We start from the raw sequence: 20092 nt of genomic DNA on the forward strand, positions 1-20092 counted from the left end.
ACATCAGCTTGTGTGCCTTGTAGATGGCAATTATGGACATTCACTATGCTCTTTGTAGTAAGATTAGTTTTCTTGTCTATGTATCAACACTCTTCAGAGTTTGGCATCCAGTAATTTAACATTTTTCATTGAAATCATTCAGTAGATACAAGATAGGTGATTAGGTTTTTTTAATGAAAGTACAAGTTCTGCACAGCTAATTATCTTTTCCACTATGACATTATCTGGGCAAAAAAAAGGCCTGTTCATTCACAAAAAAAACCCCTCCACAGTGATTTATTAACATGACAAACAACTAAAAAATATTGTACTGGAAAAACATGCATATTAAATGCGTATGCTAATTTTCAGAGAACAGGAAGCAAAAATACCCTACACTTGGCCTAAACATGTGATTTTATTAGGAACTTTTCAAACATTTTTTTCCACTTTCTGGAAGTGATGGAAATCATATAGCTCCAAGCAAAAATAACAGTATGGAATGGCACTGAACAGCACCTACTGAACCAAAGATTCAACCTCCCACAAGCTCTAGTAGCAACAGGATTTCACTTATGACTTCAGATACAACTCCCTAGCTCCTCCATTTGCCCTAATCTGGTTTCTAGACCTCATAACTTGCGGGGTTTTTAATTAAAAAATCTTTTTGTGACTGCTATTAATTTGTCATATACAGTGAATCCAGAAATGACTGAAAAAATGACCTTTTACATAGTTTTTTAAGCACTGTATCATTCATGTAATAACCAAACAACCCTATCCCTCCTTTCCTTCCCACCCTTAAATCTTGCCATTACTAACTGACATGGACAGTGGTTGCCAACTAGTTTTGAAATATTGCAGATTTAGTTCTATTTCACTCTGATATCCTTAAATACCTTCAGCCTTACCTGTACAAATTAATGCAATACTTACGACCATATTATTCAGATGGTAAATAGAAAAACATGAACAATTATTTTTACTCACATCATTCAAGGGAATGGAAAAAATGATCCTTCAAAACCACACAGAAAACTTCTACGACATTTTGAAAGTTGAATGTTAGACTGCTGAACACATTAACAAATGTTTGAGAGAGCTTATTTTCCAAACACTACAGAAAATTACTTAAAGCTGCTTCAGTATGTATGCATTTTAGGAAACACAAAATAAGTAAAAGTTAATCAACTATCCTCTCCTCTCCTGTACTATGCAGAAAAAAGACTCAAAAATACAAAGTGAAGGTGCTGTCACAAAAGCCTGTTTCCTGCTTTCATGTAGTCTGCTGGACTGCATGTGGCTATGAAAGATAGGCTTCCATTATATATCAAATGAACCTTATGCATTTCTGAAATAACAAAAATAAAAATTCAAAACACCTTTTATTGTGGAACAAACACCCAAAATAGAAAAGTGTGTTCCCCAGTGAAAGTTAGCAACACTAACACATCTTAGAATAACTGATAATGCAGGATCAATTACTGTAACTAAATTTATTATTAGCCTTCCAAAGAGAAGATCTGCTTTATTGTGTTATGGCATTAACTCATGCAAAAACGCTAATGAGATGAAGCATTTTGCTATCAATCATAAGTCACAAACTAACGATTTCCAACGTATGATATAAAAAAAAAAAAAGCTTTAAGAGATGACAGAAATATTTATAGACACTTCAAATGAAGAATTTAAAACAATTTTTTTCTAAGTACTCAACTAAAGAACTGGTTAAGAGAACTACATCCAAAACATGGCATCGTTCCTTTAACATGGTGCTTCTTCACAGACCACTTTACTTACAAGAACTTATTTTTTCTAGTTTCATGTAAGTTAAAAAGCCAAATATAGCACCTTCTGTCCCTGTTCTGGAATTATTACCCATGTAGTGTGGACCACTTCCCTCAATCAGAAATAATGGATTTTCTCCCCCAATATAATAGCCTAGCAATATATAAAAATGCAGGTTAAAAAAAGCAGCAGTTAAAAATATAAATCAGTGACTGTACTTTTCTCTTGTACAATGATTTATCTAAGAGTGTTCTAGTATGTCAACACTTAATACTGTTTTCAAAGAGGTGCTAGAACAATCACTGCCATAAATATGCAGAACTTGCCATTCATTTTGCTAATGATTATGATTTACATCACCGCCTAGGTAGCCTACTAGAATGAGTCAGCAACATAACCAAAGCATTGTCTTATTGCTGCATAATAGCAATTTTGATGTTGCTGCCTTATTCTTTTTGAAGTCAAATCAGCATTTTATACTTAACTTAAATAATACTGAAATATTAAAATTATTTTAAATATTATGGATTTGAACTGGGCACTAGGAATATATATATATATACTCAAATATTGCCCACGGTGTAGTCCTGGTGCTCCTTATGCTACTTTTTATTTTTATCTTTTTTTCTTCTCCAAGAATATACAACTATGTCCTTACCATAGTTGAGAGCTTCTGGAGCAGTCCACTTGATAGGGATCTGCTTTAGGCCCGATGATGAGTACACGCCATCATCCTCTTGCCGGGACATTCCAAAATCGCTTATTTTCAAAATGTTGCTTTCACCTACCAAGCAGTTCCTTGCAGCCAGGTCTCTAAGAACAAGAAATAAACCCACATATTTTTATACATTTGAAAGTACTAAAAGCCATTTAAAATGGCTAAGCCCCTCAGCCCCTCAGCCAAGATGGTGGCACTTCTCAGACAACATATTTAAGAAAGGGTAAAAATGCTGCATAGCAGTTGTGGAAAAGAGGAGTGAGAGAGGAAAAAAAATATTGTGCAAAATTATCCTGTGAACACCAAGGTCAGTGAAGGAGTGGAGGGAGGAGGTGCTGGAGATGCTGTAGGTGCTCCAGGCACTACAGCAGAGATTCCCCTGCAGCCTTTGGAAGGACCCACGCTGGAGCAGCTTGTGAAAGGCTGTATCTCCTGGGAAGGACCTACACTGGAGCAGCGGAACAGTATGAGGAAGAAGGAGCAGCAGGCAGGAGCTGTTATGGACTGACTGCAACCCCTGTTCCCCATCCCCCTGTGCCCCTCGGCAGGGGGAGGAAGTGGAGGAGTCAGGAATGAAGGAGTAAAGGTGACTATCAGAAGATGGGATGGGTGGCAGAAAGGTATTGCAGTTTTCGTCTTTATTTCTCACCATCCAACTCTATTTTAACTGGCAATAAACTAAATTAATGTTCCCCAAGTTAAGTCTGTTTTGCTGTGACAGTAATTGGTGAATGATCTCCCTGTCTTTATCCTGACTCTCGAGTTTTCTGTCTTATTTTCTCCCCTGTCCTGTTGAGGAGGGGGTGTGTGAGAGAGAGGGGCTGGCTGGGCATCTGGCAGCCAGCCAAAGTCAACTGACCACAACTGCCCTCTGAGGTCACAGAAATAAACCTGCAGATTAACAAATCAGATTTTATGCAAAATTAAACAGAATTTGAAGAAGCACCCTGAAACATGTTCCCATAGTAATGAAAGACAGTGAAAACCAGAGAACTGGCTCCACCCTCTCTCTGCTTATATTATCTTAGCATTAGAGTTTCCATCAAATCCAAAAAGCTACTCAGTACTACAGGAAAAGGAATTTTGGCTCAGTGATGTATGAGAAGTTCAGAAAATCAACAGCCTTCCTTTCCCTCCCTCCATCTCAAACATGTTTTTACAAGTTAAGAGACAGCCTGTAGTAATACCTCATAAAGACCTCCTGTGCCTTCTCTAGAGCATACATTTGGAAAAATAATATATGCTAATAATATATTATTAACATACTATATTACATTTAATGTTTTCACAATGTATTAAAATACTACATAATAAAATACATATTATTATTCCCATCTTAATGTAATAAAATACAAGAAATTTTTGAAGGGGGAAAAATGTTAAGCAACAGAATTATATCTATAACATCAGGACCATCATGCGCAAAGTATTTTTAAACTAAATTTACAATGTTTATTTTCTGCTTAAATAGCTAATATGCTCACAAATGGCTTGTCTTACGTGGATATTCCAGAATAACTATACTAGCTTAAATGTTTTGGATTGTACCTGTAGCATAGTTTTGAAGTGAATCCCCTGAGCACTTAATACATATCCATTGGTTTCAAAAAATGATTTTGGTGCATGCAAACTAGATTACCGTTGGAAGGGGTAACCTAGAACTCTACCCATGATGTGCACGAAATTTGTTTCTACAGCTAATGCAGTAAGAAGGCTCTGAACCAATGACAAACAACTTCAAACTCTGCATGGTGGGGACATTCATGACAAAGGACAGAACTATATATATATTAGTCTAAAGTAAAAGTCTTGAGCCACATACAAGGATGTTAAAGCTCATGTATCTACAATTCCTTTGACCAACTAATCCATACTGATATTGCAGTATATTATTTGATATGTAGACAGAGCCTGTGTTTGAGCATTAAATACTGTAGCTTGATTCAAGAATTTTAACGTGTTTGACTCACACAACTTTTCTGCCACTAAGAACATTTATCGCTCTTGTGCTTCATGCTACAGTGACATAAATGCAGTTATTCTTGCAGTTAGATAAGATGGACCACTTAAAAACAAGTCTGAAGTTACAGTGTCCAGCTGAAGATAAGCACAAATGTATAAAACAGCTCAATATGCACTATGTTACATAGATGTTAGCATGTGGTATTGTTTGGTGAAAGTAGAGAGCTGCAAACCAAAATCAAGTTGTTACTGCTTATACTCAAGTCCGTAAAAAGTATCACCATGAAACTTCAGGAATCTGTGGCTTAGGTTCCAATCGTACTTTATTCGTTATTTTTTTTTATTGTTTTACTCAATATAGTCTAGATTTTGTGACAGATGCACATAAGGAGTGGAAAAAAGTAATGAGGTCGTATCTCAAAGAAAATTTACAGAGTTCATTAAAATCACAGACATCTTCCTACCAGAGTCTGACCTAGCATTTGAACAAGTTCTGGGTCAGATTAAGAAAAAGCTATATACTGAGCTGTCTTAGATTTATTCCTCATACATAAGTCTGATTATTAGGGAATATAAATTGTAAACAGTAACAGTATGATGCTTGTAGACAGCGACCACACTCAGTTCACATAATTTTTGTCTGTTTTGTATGTGAAAGTTTTCTTTTTCTTTCAGACTCATCTAGAGGAATTGTTTTTCATCATTACTGAAAATTTACAAAAACACTCCTATGAAAATCAAACTGGTACTTGAGAAAGTTGGTAAAGATTGTTCAGGATATGTTCAGGTTATGTGTAAATTAGCACTAGATATTCTGAAAGACCACAGACACACAATGTCTTTGCTTCATGAAACAGTGGTTTTCAACTTGTCTATTAGCTGGCAGTGGGTCGAAGAATGATACAATTCAAGCTACCATGCCACACACAAGTGCCAAGGGAGGAATCATGGGCCAGTGGTTAGCTAATGGCCCACAACTTGTGCAGGTGGACACAACTGTCAAGTCCTCCATCAATCTTTCCAGGCAAATTGCTTCTTTTTGTTTCAGTTTGTATCGAAAGCAAAGTATTTTCATTGCTAATTTCCACAGAGTATCAATAAATTTTTATGAAATAGTGAGTGTCAAGCTACTAACAATAAGATAGAAAAGGATGAAAACTTAACTTACTAATAAAGCTACAAAGAGTAAAGTAAATGTAGCAGTGCTGGTTATGAGTCTCACAGTATTAATATTTTTTTCTGCTTCTAGCTAAAACTCTATTTTTGAAGCTATAATACTATGTATTACTTTTAATACATCATTTTTGTTATTAAAGCCTTTTGAGCACTTAATATGTTTACTTCTGACTTAAGCAAATCTGCTCTTTTCCTTTCTCATGTGTAAGGCAGGCTCTCTCATATATTTAGAAAATACTTTTTATGTGATTTCCCCCCTGCCCCTTTTTCTCCACTTCAGTCATACCCTTTTTAAAGGACTTTTGTAATTCCCCTCTCAGGCACTTAGTTTTCTTTTCACAATTCTTGTGACGAGTTGGTTGTTGGAGTACATAGAAACCAACAATGTTTAGCAGATCCAGTGATATTTACAATCATGCTAAATTCTGCCAAAAGTTCTGTTACTTTGCACTTTTAATAACTTGCCATTCAGTGGGGTGAAGCAGTATGAGTACAATTTCATTCTCATTGTTCCACCACCAGCCACTTCAGATTCTGCAGTTACATCCACTGTAGATGTATTTTTCAGGTTCTTTTTTTCACTGTTCTCTTACTTGTAATTTCTTCACAGTGTCTATTTGACTAACATTCATTATTTAATTCCTCAGGCCTATAGATGTCCTGAAAGTTACAGTATCTTGTTAGTATTTTTGCTGTCATTTTACATCTGTTTCATATCCTAAGTGATTTGTTGCTGAATTTTCCAGATTCCCTTATATGTATTTGCATACTTAAAAGCATTTTTAAAAACATTGTTACACTGAAGGCTATAGCTACATCAAGCTTTTTGTTATTATTATCATTATTATCATTATTATTATTATTATTATTATGAGGCTTTGGTTAAGATTTTTCAATATTTTTCAAACACCTTCTTCACTGTTTCTCCTCATGTCTGACAGTCTTCTTTAAAAGGATGTTCACATTTTTCAGTCTAGATACAAGAGAAAATTACCAAAAATGCATTTTGGTCACTGTGTTTTATTACAGAATTTATAGCCAGAATCTGAAAAAAAGGGCATCAAAAAGTATTACTTCAATGGCTTTAAATTTATAACTAACAGCTTTCATTTTCTTCCAGTTTCCAGGATTCTAATTCATTTCACTTTGCTACAGATAAAAGGAAAGACCTCTAGTACAATAGTGTTAAGCGGCTTATAAAAAACCCTTTACGCCTTAACTTTCCATATGAAATATACACAATGGTGTTTCATTTAAGTATGGATGATAGATGACTTGAGTGAAGGAAAACAAGAAAATATAAATATGTAGGGCTGATGACCGAAAACAACTATGAGGAGTCATTATTACAGATAACTTCAGTGTTAAATATTTGTAGTAAAACATGACAATTTCTAGATGGCCTTTTTTAAACCAAAATCAGCTGTGCTCTACTTGTCTTCTTTTCCCTAAAAAACAAAATATGTTCTATTTGTTTTCTCTTCCTTCTCCTTGAAGTTCCTGAAAGCTAACATCCACAAGAAGTACCGATATAGTCGCATGGAATTAGGGGTCTCTCTCTGCTTGGGGCATTGTTTTTTTTTTTCTCATACTGCATTTGGTACTTGCTGCAGTAATCCCATAAAATCAGTATTTATATTTAACACAGAATCCAAGAAAAGATTCTTTATTTCACATTGTGAAAGCTGTATAAATTGGGCACAAATTACACTGAGCTGCTACAGAACAAGTTCTTAGTAAAAGAAAAGCTGACTCTCACTGTTTAATACCAAGATTACATAAGTTCCTAGTGCTATTAGAAACAAAGCACCCTCCTCCCAAATACTAAGGAATAAAAATTAATATGCAAATTGGAATTTTTGTTTTTAATCACTGTTGTACAGTTCGTATAAACACAAACAGGGCATTGACTAGGAATAACTAATATGGCTTGAAACTGCAAGAGATAGGTCATAAGACTTGCTAAAAATCCAATAGCCAGTTAAAGAGGAAGCAGAGGCAATTTCTCTGTGCTGGGAGTTGTTACACCTCGATTCATGTCTGTCAGTAAAGACATAAGCCTCATAAACTTTTCTCTAAGGACACTCTTATACCCCCTACCTACTTCATTCCACCACCCCAAAAGAACTACACAGCAACTAATACCTAGTATTTCAATGGAATTCCACCAATTAAAGCAAATCAAAGCAAGAGAGTAAACTCCTTGTTACTAGACCAGCATGACAGATTGCCTCACTGAACTAATTAGTCATTTTATATCCCCTCCCTGGATCATGCAGTTAAAATACTCTTAGGTGATAAAAGCAAGTAATTAATTAGTGAACAGGATCAGTTTAGATCCTCTGCACATTTAATTCAATGAAAACAGTCTATTACCTAATCAAAAAAGAAGGGGGTGCAAGCATGTAAGTGAAACCATTGCTTTTTCGTGTACTATAAGAGACTACATCTCCTTCAAACACCTGAGGCAATTTCCAGTGGTGTCTAAATCAAAATACACCTATTTCAGAACTTTCTTGATATGCATATGCTGCTACTTTTGCTACATGTGAACAGAGCAAATAGTAAGTGCCTAATAAGAGACTAGGAAAATATTAGAGGGTCAGAAGCACATCTTTCCACGTATTCTATGTTGTCTTCCCCCTTTACACTTTGTTTTACTTATTTCTTTGTATTATTTTAAGCTATCACATTATGAATACTAATGGAGCAATATTAACTACAATGTTAATAATTTCTCTCAGTTGCTCATATAATGCAAGTCCATCTTCACAGATGAACAGTGCTAGGAAACCAGAGAAAGCCCAAGTTAGATGTAGTAGTGTTTTCTCAATAAGGTAAGGTGTTCTGCTTGCTATCCATAGTTTTGGATACCGCTCAGTTCTTCTCAACTATAAAATGAATAAATTTTCCCACTTCATAGCATTAGAGACATTCAACTACTCCCTCTAAAGCACTCTGCAATTTTCATATGGACTTAAAAGTTTTTGCAAAAAAGAACTCAAAAGAAAAAAAGTAACAAACCCCCAAACAATTGTATTCAGTAGCTGAACACAAGCACTGTATCTAAAAATGCCTTTTTTCCACAGAACCTTTACTTCCTCCACCTGTAAGAGAAAACGTATCCTACATTCCAGAAAGAGTCTGCATTGCACTGCTCACTCTCATTGTCATGATACTAAGAGCTATCACATAAAATGCTTTATAGCAACTTGGTGAACATATTCCTGTGAACTAAGGTTAGTGAGAACACATTAATCGAAAGAAAATATAAAAGCCCAATAAAGCTGAAGCACCTAAATTACTTTAATACACTGTAACATGGTGTAACTAAAAATTGGTTGGTAAGTTGGTAAACAAAGAATCTATTCATACATGTCAGATTTCTCCAAAATAACAAAACTATATTCAAATATAAAATATGCTCCTTAGATACTAGGAGCAGTTGTAAGGGTTTTTAAAAATGCTGTAAGGACAAATGTGCTGTTGAGGATCACAGTGTTCCTATTCAAAATTCCAAACATCTATGCATTATTATTGCCATCCCCACCCTCAAAAAATGTACGTGGTAACTGCTATGTTTCTGATTTTCTCAAAGTGCTTTGCTCAATATGTGATAGATTGTGGCAAGGGTCACAGTAGTAGATGATGGAAAGCTACAGCATACCATTCAGAACTGCAGAGTGGGATGCATCTGGTTCATATCGCTTCGTCTGTTGAGGACTGTACAGCTCAGTAAGGAAACAACCACTTGCAGAGAACTTAACCCTCAGTCCCACCCCACAAACCTTCACGCTATTTGCATTCCTATGGCTACATTTTTTGAAAAAGTGACAGCTGTCCTGGACTGTACAAATACAGCAAGAAGAAACTTCTTAATGAACTGCTGTACAGAAAAATATATTCACATTTTCTGTACCAGTGTTCATTACTGCAAATGCCTTCACATACACATACTTGAAAATAAAATTAAGATATGTCAGATTAAAAGTTTACTTATTGTACAGTAATTTCTGATGAACAAGTATTGTATGAGAATCAGTGGATTATATTCATTTTTATACTCTGCAAAATGGTCAATTGCTAATGAGTAACTACACAATTACAGTAAGGTATACTTTGAGGTAGGTACAAATATTGGGCATATTAAGTTAGATAGTTTATTTAATTATTTTTGTAGCGGAGTAGCAGTACTGACTTTAGGATTTTGAACAGAATACTTTCCCCAATACGTTTATGTTTCAGAGTCAAACTTTCTGTTTTACTTCTTGACCATGACAGAGATCACTCCTACCTCAAAGGGCATAAAGGTGCCCCTTTGGAGGTACAAAAGGGAAGCACAAATGCTATATATATAGTGTTATCACTTCTCACAGTTGTAGTTTTGGTCTCCTAATACTTGGTGTTTGACATAAAGAAGTCTAGTTCTTGGAGCTGAATAACTGCATTAAGTATGAATCTCAATTTTCATTAAAAAAGAAACTGTTTAAGATGGATGACTGTGAAGAAGAGACTGGAAATTAGTTTGGAGATAAAAGAGGAATAAAAAGAAACCCAAGCTTCCTATTTTCTAAATGTTTTGCATTTTTAAGTGATGCAGTATTTTTTTTAAATAACAAGATTGGTAATTCTATATAGAAGAGAGTTGAGCTGATTCAGACTCCTGCTTGAAGCACAACAAGGTCACTCCTGCATCTTGGAGCCTTCTCACCTTCTGCTTCAGGTACAATTTTACTAGGAAGAAACCCAGGTTGCTGTCACACATTATATTGTACTTGTCACCTACAGAGGTAATAATGGAGGAAAATTAAGCAATTGTAAACTTAGTGTTTACAGCCCAGAGATGGCTCAAGGGACTATACAGATCTACTGACACATTATAAAACTTTTATCTTCTTTTGAGTTTTATTCAGGTAAGTTACTACGTGTCCTCCATTTTCCTAGTAGGACAAGGTTTCTGTACCAGCTATTTTAAAAGAGATAAAGATGGGCATAGTAGACAATGAGCAGTTCCTGAAGAGAATCAAAGCACTAGGCTATGAAGAGGGAAATGAAGCAATAAATCGATGCATAATCTATTCCTCCCAGTTTTTTCCTGTTTCTGAGGTTTTCTTCACAATGCCTGCTTCTGGGACAGAAACATTCCTATCAGCATTCCTATCTAAATGTTGTTCATCTGCATTTTTTCTCAACTTTTTTAGAACTTGATAGTTATTGTCTGAATTTTTCTGAACAATTATTTTGATGAAAAATGCATCATAGTAATTTTAGTCTTTAATAGTCACCTTTTTGCATTGATATCCCTGTAGATTTTTATAACCATTTTTCCTGTGCGCTGCTGATTACATGTAATGCGCTGAGCAAAATGCAAAACTTAAAAATGGCTAATGGTTTTTTTTTTTCCCCTAGTACTTCATTTATATCTTGAAACAAAGGTTTGCAATTCAATTTCTTTTGTGTGCCTATTTATTTCATTTGTTTGGCAGGAAAGCTTACCTTGTCTTTGTCCAATGTGAATAACTTAACACAGGACATTATTACTCTCTGCAATTTTACACTAATACTCAACCTTCTAGAGGTAGCTGTTTTTTCCTTTCTAAAGTTATGGGAATCAAAGATTTACATAGCATACATTTTATAGCCATGAGAAAGACCTTTACAAATTAAGTTTGTATGACTGCACAGTAACCTATCCAGCCGCTTCACTTCTCATAGAATAATGGTTTACACCATGGGAGTGAACTCTAGAAAAAAAATTTACAAAAAGCAATCCCAGTGATAGCCTTAGTGAAAACTAAGGGCCTGGATAGCCCTAGGACTGGATGATAAGTAACTTTATAGAGATCCTACAATATTAGGGCAACTGGAAAGGGAAAACACCTTGCAGAAATGCCTAATGACGTGACACACAAGAGGAATAATACCACTGCTGGATCCCATGCAACCAATCCTATGCTCTTGAAGTTTTTGATCGAAACATTACAGAACATAATCAGTCATACAAGTAGACTGCACTATTCATAGTAAGGCAAATACCCTTTTCAAGCAAAAATTTTCACAAGTACTGCATCATTCACAGAAGCAACTAAAATGAAACACAACAATAGACCATACGGCTGTACTACCAAGCGTATTTTTTTTGTGATAGTATCATTACATTATTCAACCTGTGTGATAACACAAAACTTGCTGCAATAACTGCAGCAGTAGTCAAAATATTGTTGATTTCTCTGTATAGAGGCATTACGTATTGGTTTAACTTGTTTACAAACTTGGCAACATCTGAAGAGGCACACCAGACATGGTCAAAGATCATATTCACTTGTCCATTACACATCAGTGACAGAAAAGCTTGCATGCTGAATTTAAAGAAAAAGTCTAAAGCAGATTAGCTTCTAGTGCTGACTCTCTGATGATGAAGATGTTTAGAAAATAAATTTGTCATTTTATTAAACAAAGCCATTGTCTATTGTTAATATTAATATGTATTTCATTAAGTTTAAAAAACAGTTGAAGGCTAATAATGAAAAGCAGAGCAGAAGAAATACATGAAAACCACTGCAAGTGCCCAAGGAACCAAGAAATTCATAAGCATAATTTTAATACAGGTTAGTCTCTTCCACCTTTTTCATTAGAATAAAACAAACTAGCACAATAGTATAGTATTTGCAGGGCTTTTCAGGTCTCAGTAAAAAAGGAAATATTTTAAAATCTTCATCTGTCTTTTCAGGTTAGAATTACAGCTGGTGTATATCAAAGTTCAGGTGAGGCAGGTGACAAGTTTAGTCACTACTGCTTCTTCAACAGCTAACATCAACAATTTGTATTCTAGAATAGTTCAAGTTAGCTTTAAATGCATTCCTAACACCTAAATCTACCTCTGCCCCTACCAGCAGACAGGCATGGATTAAGGTTTCAAAAGTAACAGATAAGTATGGACTAAAGTTCATAGTTTTTTGTAGATAAAGTATTATATAGGCACTAGATCCCAAGACACTATTTAATGAAGTTAAATAATGAAAAGCTAAGAATCAAGGTACAAAGAAATGAAGCATTATTAAGGTACAAGAGACCACATATTCATTAAAATAATACACAAGGAATAGGAAAGAAACCAAATAAATCAGATCTGATTACAACTCAGGAGCAAAAGACAGAGCAGAGAAGTAGAATCAAACAGTGCTAGAAAGGAGGGTTATGTTTGTAATCCTAAACTTTGTAGCTATAATATGTAAAAACCTCCAACCTCTTGAGTTTTTAAGAGAAAGTCATAAAGAAAACCAGTAACAAAGAGAGAGAAGAATCAACAACAATTTAAAGCAATTATTACACTGTGGGTGTTTCTTAGAAGGAAAAAATTTAAATGGATGGCACAGGGAGCATATGATAGCTAAGCATTCATAGCAATGGAAACCAGTTTGACAAAAATACATAATAATAGTTTACTAATTCATAATTTTCTGATCGGAGTAAAAAGCATTTTGTAATTTGTACCTTAGAATATCTCTCTGCTTTCAATCCAAAATTATCAACAAATTATTACTGGTATGTTAAGATATATCAGTATTCTAAAAATAGTCTGCTTTGTAACTGCCATAAAACAATCTAAAGCAAAGATGAATGAAAATGAAGTTGAGTAATAATTTACTGTTTGTCTTAGACAGCTAAGTAAGATTTGCAGTTAGCTTACAGAAATACATAGGAAATTTTATGTGGCTAATATATGGTAGAAAATTGTATCTAGAAATTGCAAGGAATAAAATAACCTACTCATTTTCTGTAAATTAACAAACTAGGAAATAAATTGAACCTCTCACCCCCTTTTTGAGGCTATTACTTAAAATCTACAATAGGTTTCCTACCCAAAAATAAAACATAGAGGTGGAAGAAAAAACTACACTTTTTTGGTCACAAGAGGAAGAAGGAAGTGATGGGATTTTGACAACTTGGGTGGGGTACCTGAAGTAGGAAATGTGGAGGAAACAGGAGATGACAGTTCACTGATTAAGGATCATGTTTACATCTCATATTGATAGCAGTGGATGTGACAGGACTGACATAGCTTTCGGAAACCGGAAGAATTGACATGTCCATGCATGTTCATCATGGTAAGATTTTATAGCTGGGAAGAGTAAAGAATACATGGTAATAAGCCCACGGGCTCTGAATTCATCACCTACTGAACTCCATCCTTTTTCTCTTATTAAAACTTCATGCTATCTCATGAAGTCATCTGTTACAAGACTGTCCTTCCCCTCAAAAATCCAGACTTCTGTATGTAGAAGAAGCCACCCTGCCTCTGTCTGTTATCTGTCTCTGTTGAAGCATGCTCACTCATGTATAGTGTTGATTGCCTATGGATCTGGAGTGCTCCCATGTCCTCTGGGGACTCAGAAGTTTGTTGGAGGTGCAGGAAATCCTTTCCTGTGCTTAATCTAAAGACAGGAATAGAATTAAGTATTATAAAACTATTGCAAAGCTATGGATTTACTATACCTGGCTATATCCACACATAAAACCATCTTAGCACTACACTGTAGATACACAGGATCCTCTTTGCTATTTAATGTTACATTTATTTTAGCATTTGCTGTGGACAAAGGTTATAAAATAACCAAAGTTTAGCTAATCATTTGCTAAACTCCTAAAATGTGCCTGCATAAAGAGATTGTGGGTACAAAATTTCTTAAAAGACAACAGAAAGTGTTACAATACATAGCAACGCACTGAAGTTACCTGTTTTCATTTAGCAGCTTTGTTAATGACCTGAAGGAAAAGTCAAACAGAAATTTAATTAAATTTCCAGATGATATCAAATTAGGAGCTGCTGCAAACAACAATAAGGGCAAAGAAATAGAAAGAAAGAAAGAAAGAAAGAAAGAAAGAAAGAAAGAAAAGAAAGGATAGAGAAATGTCTGTTGGAAACAACAAAATTACACTTAACCTGTAAAACAGAAACTACTGTATTTTGAAAAAGTAAGCCCTAATACGGACATTCAGTAAAATATAAATACTGCTATACAATCATGTGGAAAGAAAAGAGAAAAAACAGGTATGGCTCTGATTCAATACAAGTAATGGAATTAAACTGAGCATTGGAAAATAAAAGCTCATTATCTACTAGATTGTGAGAAAACTGCCTTGGAAAATTAAGAATTTGTATTTTATTAATGCAGTTACTCAAAAAACAAAAAACATTTAAATAGGTGTACAGACCAATGTCAGTGTCAAAGAGATGGACTAAATAGGCTAATACAACTTTTTATTGATTTAAAATAAACATTTGAATTGTTAGATGCCCTGGAATCTGTTATTATATTATCAGGTATATAGTACACAACAAAAAGGTAGCAGTCAAAGTAGGAATGACCTCAAGAAGCATTCATTTTCTGAATGAGTGCATTTGTTCATTTTATCATATATGAAAATATGACTTTTTCAACCAGTCACATACATGCAAAGTCTGTATCTCATAAAAAAGGTCTGAAGTATAGATTTTTTTCCACTTATAACATGAATTCCCAGCAGCTCACAGCAAAATAGCTCTACAGATTTATTTTTACTGTATGTTTATTTCAGTTTAAAGTAGAATGCACAGAAACTGGTATAGGCAAATTTAAGATGGCATTTTGGTATTGTACAATAAAATAAATCAGGTAATTGCTTGCTAGCTGCTAATCTAGTAACTGATAACCACAGAGCAGGATTTTTTTTTTTGAAAAAAAGCTTTTAAAATAAGTTTAATAATGAGCAAACTAACAAAACTTCAAATGCAATTCATGACACAAACTACTCATTTCTGTACAGTACAGTACTACAGATGTTGCCAGCTGGGTACAGGTAGGTTCCTACAAAGTCAGATGTCTGAATTTTAAATCACTGCTACATTGCCTATATTATTTGCATCAAAGCTTGTATCCACTGCATCTTTACTGTAATGCAGTCCCTCCGTTCAAAGTATTGAGCTGGTGTGAACTTTGCTGCGACCAAAAGCATGCCATTTATGGAATCTCAGCATAAATACTAAAAACTCTAGACAATTCTAAAAAAGCTGCCAGGCAACATGCTTGTAATTTTGTGAATTTCCACTGTCAACTTGAATACAATACTGATCATAACCTACAGAAAGTTCAGAAAGTGTGTCCTGACAATCAATGATTCAATGTGTGCCAAACATATACAGTCCTTGTGGCACATCAGAGAATGCCAAGATCTCATCATGAGCTGCCCACAGCATCATTTGCAAGGAGGTAATGAAACAGGAACTTGAAAGATGGAGGTTTTAATTTTAATTATTTTGGATCTTAATCTAAAATATTTAATAACAAGACATGTTCAAAAGGTCATTGATATTATTGGACAAGAGAGACACCTTAATTCTTAAAGTAAAATGTTCCAGACAGACCGAGATTCGGATGCTGGATACAGCCCTCCAAGCCCCAGGCTGCGGGGTGCATCTGAGGACTCTCTGATGGCAGGAGTGATGTCCCTCTGAACTTCAGTGCTGTCCTGGAGGAGCTGTGCCACCAAGTGGAGGAGTTACAGGAGGAAGCGAGCGGGCTACACAGCCCCAGAGAAGATAAAAGGGAGATAGACAGGATCTTCTCTGAGACACAGTAGCTTGAAGAGCCCCAGATTCCAGCTGCAGCAGAGATGTAAGCAGTGTCCACCCCTAGTACTAAGGTAAGGGCAGCCTCTGGAGAAGACGAAGCTCATGACTTTGCCTCCAACAGGAATACTCCTGCCCTGCCTAAGGGCTTACAACAACAAAATACCATCACCACACTCAAAGTGGAAGAGAAGCCAGATGTGCCTTCAAGTTAAGGATCTGGGCCACCTGACCCTGAACCATGCAAGACCAGGAATAAGTGGTGAATGACTATAATGGGCAACTGCCTGCTCTGGGGGACAAGAGGAACCTGTCTGCTGACCTGACCTGTCATTGAGAGGTTTGCTGTCTGCCATAGGCCCGATCCAGGATGTTGTGGAGGGACTGTCAAAGCTTGTTCAACCATTTGACTGCTACTTCTTGTTGTTCTTCCATGTGGCCATGACTGATACTGCCACAGGCTACCTGGAGAGTTTCAAAAGTGACTACAGAGCTCTGGGGGCAGTAGTCAAGGGCATGAGGGCCCAGGTGGTGTCCTCAATCCTGCTGGCGAGGGAAAAGGGTATAAGGAGGAGGGCACTGATAGTACAGGTCAATAATAGGCTGTGGAGCTGGTGCTGGTGACAGAGTTTTGGGCTGTACGAACATGGGACCATGTTTACAAATCAGTCTCTGGTCAGGAGAGATGGGATCCACCTTGCTAGGTGGGGCAAAGCTGGATTTGAGAATCGGATGGCTGACCTCGTAAGGAGAGCTTTCAGCTAGGAATAAAGGAGGACGAGAATGACCAGCCATGCTGTGACAGAGTGATGAACAGGATGGGTGAGCAAAGGGCCTGGGGTGATGGGACAGGATGAATGCCGCTTTCACCTCAGTGTCAGCTAGCAAGACCTGCCTTCAGGAATCCCAGGCCTCAGAGACCAGGGAGAAAGTCTGGAGCAAGGAAGATGCACACTTGGTGGAAAAGGATCTGGTCAGGGAATACTTAAGCAAAATGGACTTATGTAAGTCCACGGGCCCTGATGGGATGCACCCATGAGAGCTGAGGGAGTTGGCTGATGTCACTGCAAAGCCACTCTCAATAATCTTTCATCCATCATGGTGACTGGGAGAAGTGCCTGTGGACTAGAGTAAAGCAAATGTCACTCCTGTCTTCAAGGAGGATCCAGGGAACTGCAGGCTGGCCAGCCTCACCTTGATCCCTGGGAAGGTGATGGAGCAGCTAATCCTGGAAACAATTTCCAGGCACGTGAAGGACAAGGAAGTCATCAGGAGTAGTCAGCATGGATTTGCCAAGGGGAAGTCATGCTTGACCAACCTGATCACCTTCTATGATGAAATGACTGGCTTGGTAGATGAGGGCAGAGCAGTGGATATTGTCTACCTCAGTAGCCTAAGTAAGGCTTTCAACACTGCCTGCTGTAAAATCCTCACAAAGAAGGGCTGGATGAGCTGACAGTGAGGCGGATTGAAAACTAGCTGAAAGGGTGGTCCCAGAGGGAGCTGGTCAGTGGCACAAAGTCTAGTTGGAGGCCAGCAACTACTGGTGCACCCCAAGGGTCAATACTGGGTTCAATCTTCTTTAATATCTTCATTAATGATCTTGATAACAGGGCAGAGTGCACTCTCAGCAAGTTTGCTATAGCTCCTCTCACCAAGCAGTAACTTCTTATCAGTTCTTACTGGTAGCAAATGTTCCTTTCCTCTACATGGCTTAGTTCTGCTGACTTCTCTTCCAATGTAAAAAGTTTACATACTCCTGAACAGAGGACTTACAAAAGGAGCTAAGAAATATTTTGTCCTACTGTTGTAACTAAGCATGTCTGCAATTCTAACTGTGACAAAGTAACTGTAGTAATACAGTATCATCAAAGGTAATCATAATTAGTTATAGCTTTGACTTGGGAACCTGACTTTCTCCTGCTCACTAGCACCATTTCCTACAATTAGTCTATGCATAAATAGCAGAGGTCTCAGGCCTTCCACAGTAAGAGAAAGCAAAACAAACAACAATGGAAAAAAAATTACAGAAGATAGAAGGAAGGGCAGCTCTAATGGTAAAAATCGAGGAAGTAAGTACAACTAAAAAGCAGGAAGTCCAGAGTATTATTGTTATTATGAAGCTATTTATAAGGCAAGAAACAAAAGAAATAACAAATTAAATTATTCAGAACAATAAGAAGAGTACAGCTATGAACTGGAAATTACAATATATGTTTTCAGTATTTCTCGATAGGCTTTAAAAGTATGCTAGTCACACTGTGGAATCAGATAAATAACATTCACTACTGTTTCTTAAAGGTAAGAAGAGTAAGACCAAGTTCATAGAGGTATGTATATTAAACTAAAAAGAAAGATAGGCTAGGTAATTTGGAAAGGATATTAGGTAACCTTGTCATGCATGATTTTAAAATGTTTACCTCCTTTGGGTTATCAAGGCATTTATGTCACCTAGCATTGCAGTTCAACATAATATGAAAGGTATATGTATGTAGAAAAGCTCTAAACTCTACCTATTGAAATGAAATAGAAGTGAATCATAAACTGAAGTTGTTACAGGAATTCTTCTTTTCATTCACCCCAGCACTAGCTTTTATGTACAAAACCATAAACACTTCCACAACTATCTACTATGTTCAATGCCTGTGACATTTAGAAGGACAACAGCAATTTTAATAGGGACCAGAGATCAAATTTTAGCCTATCATACCTGACAAGGTAGAAGATGGTAGTGCATTCACTTAAAATCCTTTTTATTTATTTTTTTTCTCTGTAAAAATTTGGGCTTTTGATTTGTAATGAATTGATAATTCATAAATTTTGAGAGTTCAGTTGATCCTACAGTTCCATATGACCCCATGAAGTACTTTCCCTTTCATTTTCTCACAGATGGTTCTCACTACAGAAACTGGGCATTTGTCAAAGTGACCCAGAGTACTATTGGAATACAGAGACTTCCTTTCCATGGTACACCTTGCAATCTTCTGATTATCTTTTCTTCCATGTGTTTTAAAGCTTATAATCCTGTGGTGGTGGGGGGTGTCCTATTGGAAAGCCTGAGATCACTTCCACCATCTACTGACATTAAAGGAAGCCTTCCCTGACTGCAGCTATCAAGCTGCAAATCAAAAGATCTGGAGACAGCTTTCTTGCATTTCTACTTTTTAATTTTGCCCTTCTAGACTTTTTTGGACTTTATAATCACATTACTGGTGAAAAGATTTGCTTGCTTCTCCTGGACCTCTGTTTCTCTGAAAAATGTTTAGCTAGAGTATATGGAATATTTAGGGGAAAGAAGGGTGAACAGCAGCTGCGGCTGCTGCACTGTGAAAAGTGTGGAATAGTCTTTGCAATACACAATTTCCACAGGACTAAAGTTCTATGTCACTTGGATATGCAAGTCAACTGTAAGTCAGATAGCTTAAGCCATCATTAAAGCTGGATTTACTGATGAAAACAAACTCCCAGGAAGAAACTGACCAGTCTCTAGCTCACTACAGAGAATAAAGTCTGGAATAGATGATGCTGGAGTATGAACAGATAATTAAGTTGGCACTGTGAGTCAAATCTTCCTACATGTAAATAAAAAAAACCCAAAAGTACTTTGTGTATAGTTAAAAACAGTCAATGCCTGTTTCTTAATTAGCTATTTCCTGTAAATATGAGCCACAGCATGAAATCCTGGTTCTAGTAAAGTTAATTAACTTAATGGAATTAGGATTTCAACTATGGTTTTTAAGCTGAATTTGTTAAAACATTTGACTATACTTTTTTCCAACTTTGTTTAGTTTTTCTAAAAGCAGATAGAGTGTCTTGAGAGAAATTCTGCAAAATTGCTCTGCATATGAATTAAAACAGAG

The 20092-nt window shown here is 36.3% G+C and overlaps 1 protein-coding gene across 12 annotated transcripts in view; it reads right to left on the minus strand.

The window, feature by feature from the left end:
* FER (FER tyrosine kinase) overlaps window positions 1-20092 on the minus strand; it is a 196723-nt gene that overhangs the window by 14176 nt on the left and 162455 nt on the right. For 11 of the 12 annotated variants that reach the window (XM_049795612.1, XM_049795617.1, XM_049795618.1 and 8 more), the window contains one exon: window positions 2426-2580. In XM_049795612.1, coding sequence (XP_049651569.1) covers window positions 2426-2580 — 155 coding nt within the window. Of the gene's footprint in view, window positions 1-2425; window positions 2581-20092 lie in introns of those variants that run through there. The other variant, XM_049795622.1, reaches the window with a different exon arrangement.

The sequence above is a fragment of the Accipiter gentilis genome, chromosome Z (genome assembly GCF_929443795.1).
Source record: "Accipiter gentilis chromosome Z, bAccGen1.1, whole genome shotgun sequence".
NCBI classification, from domain to species: domain Eukaryota; kingdom Metazoa; phylum Chordata; class Aves; order Accipitriformes; family Accipitridae; genus Astur; species Astur gentilis.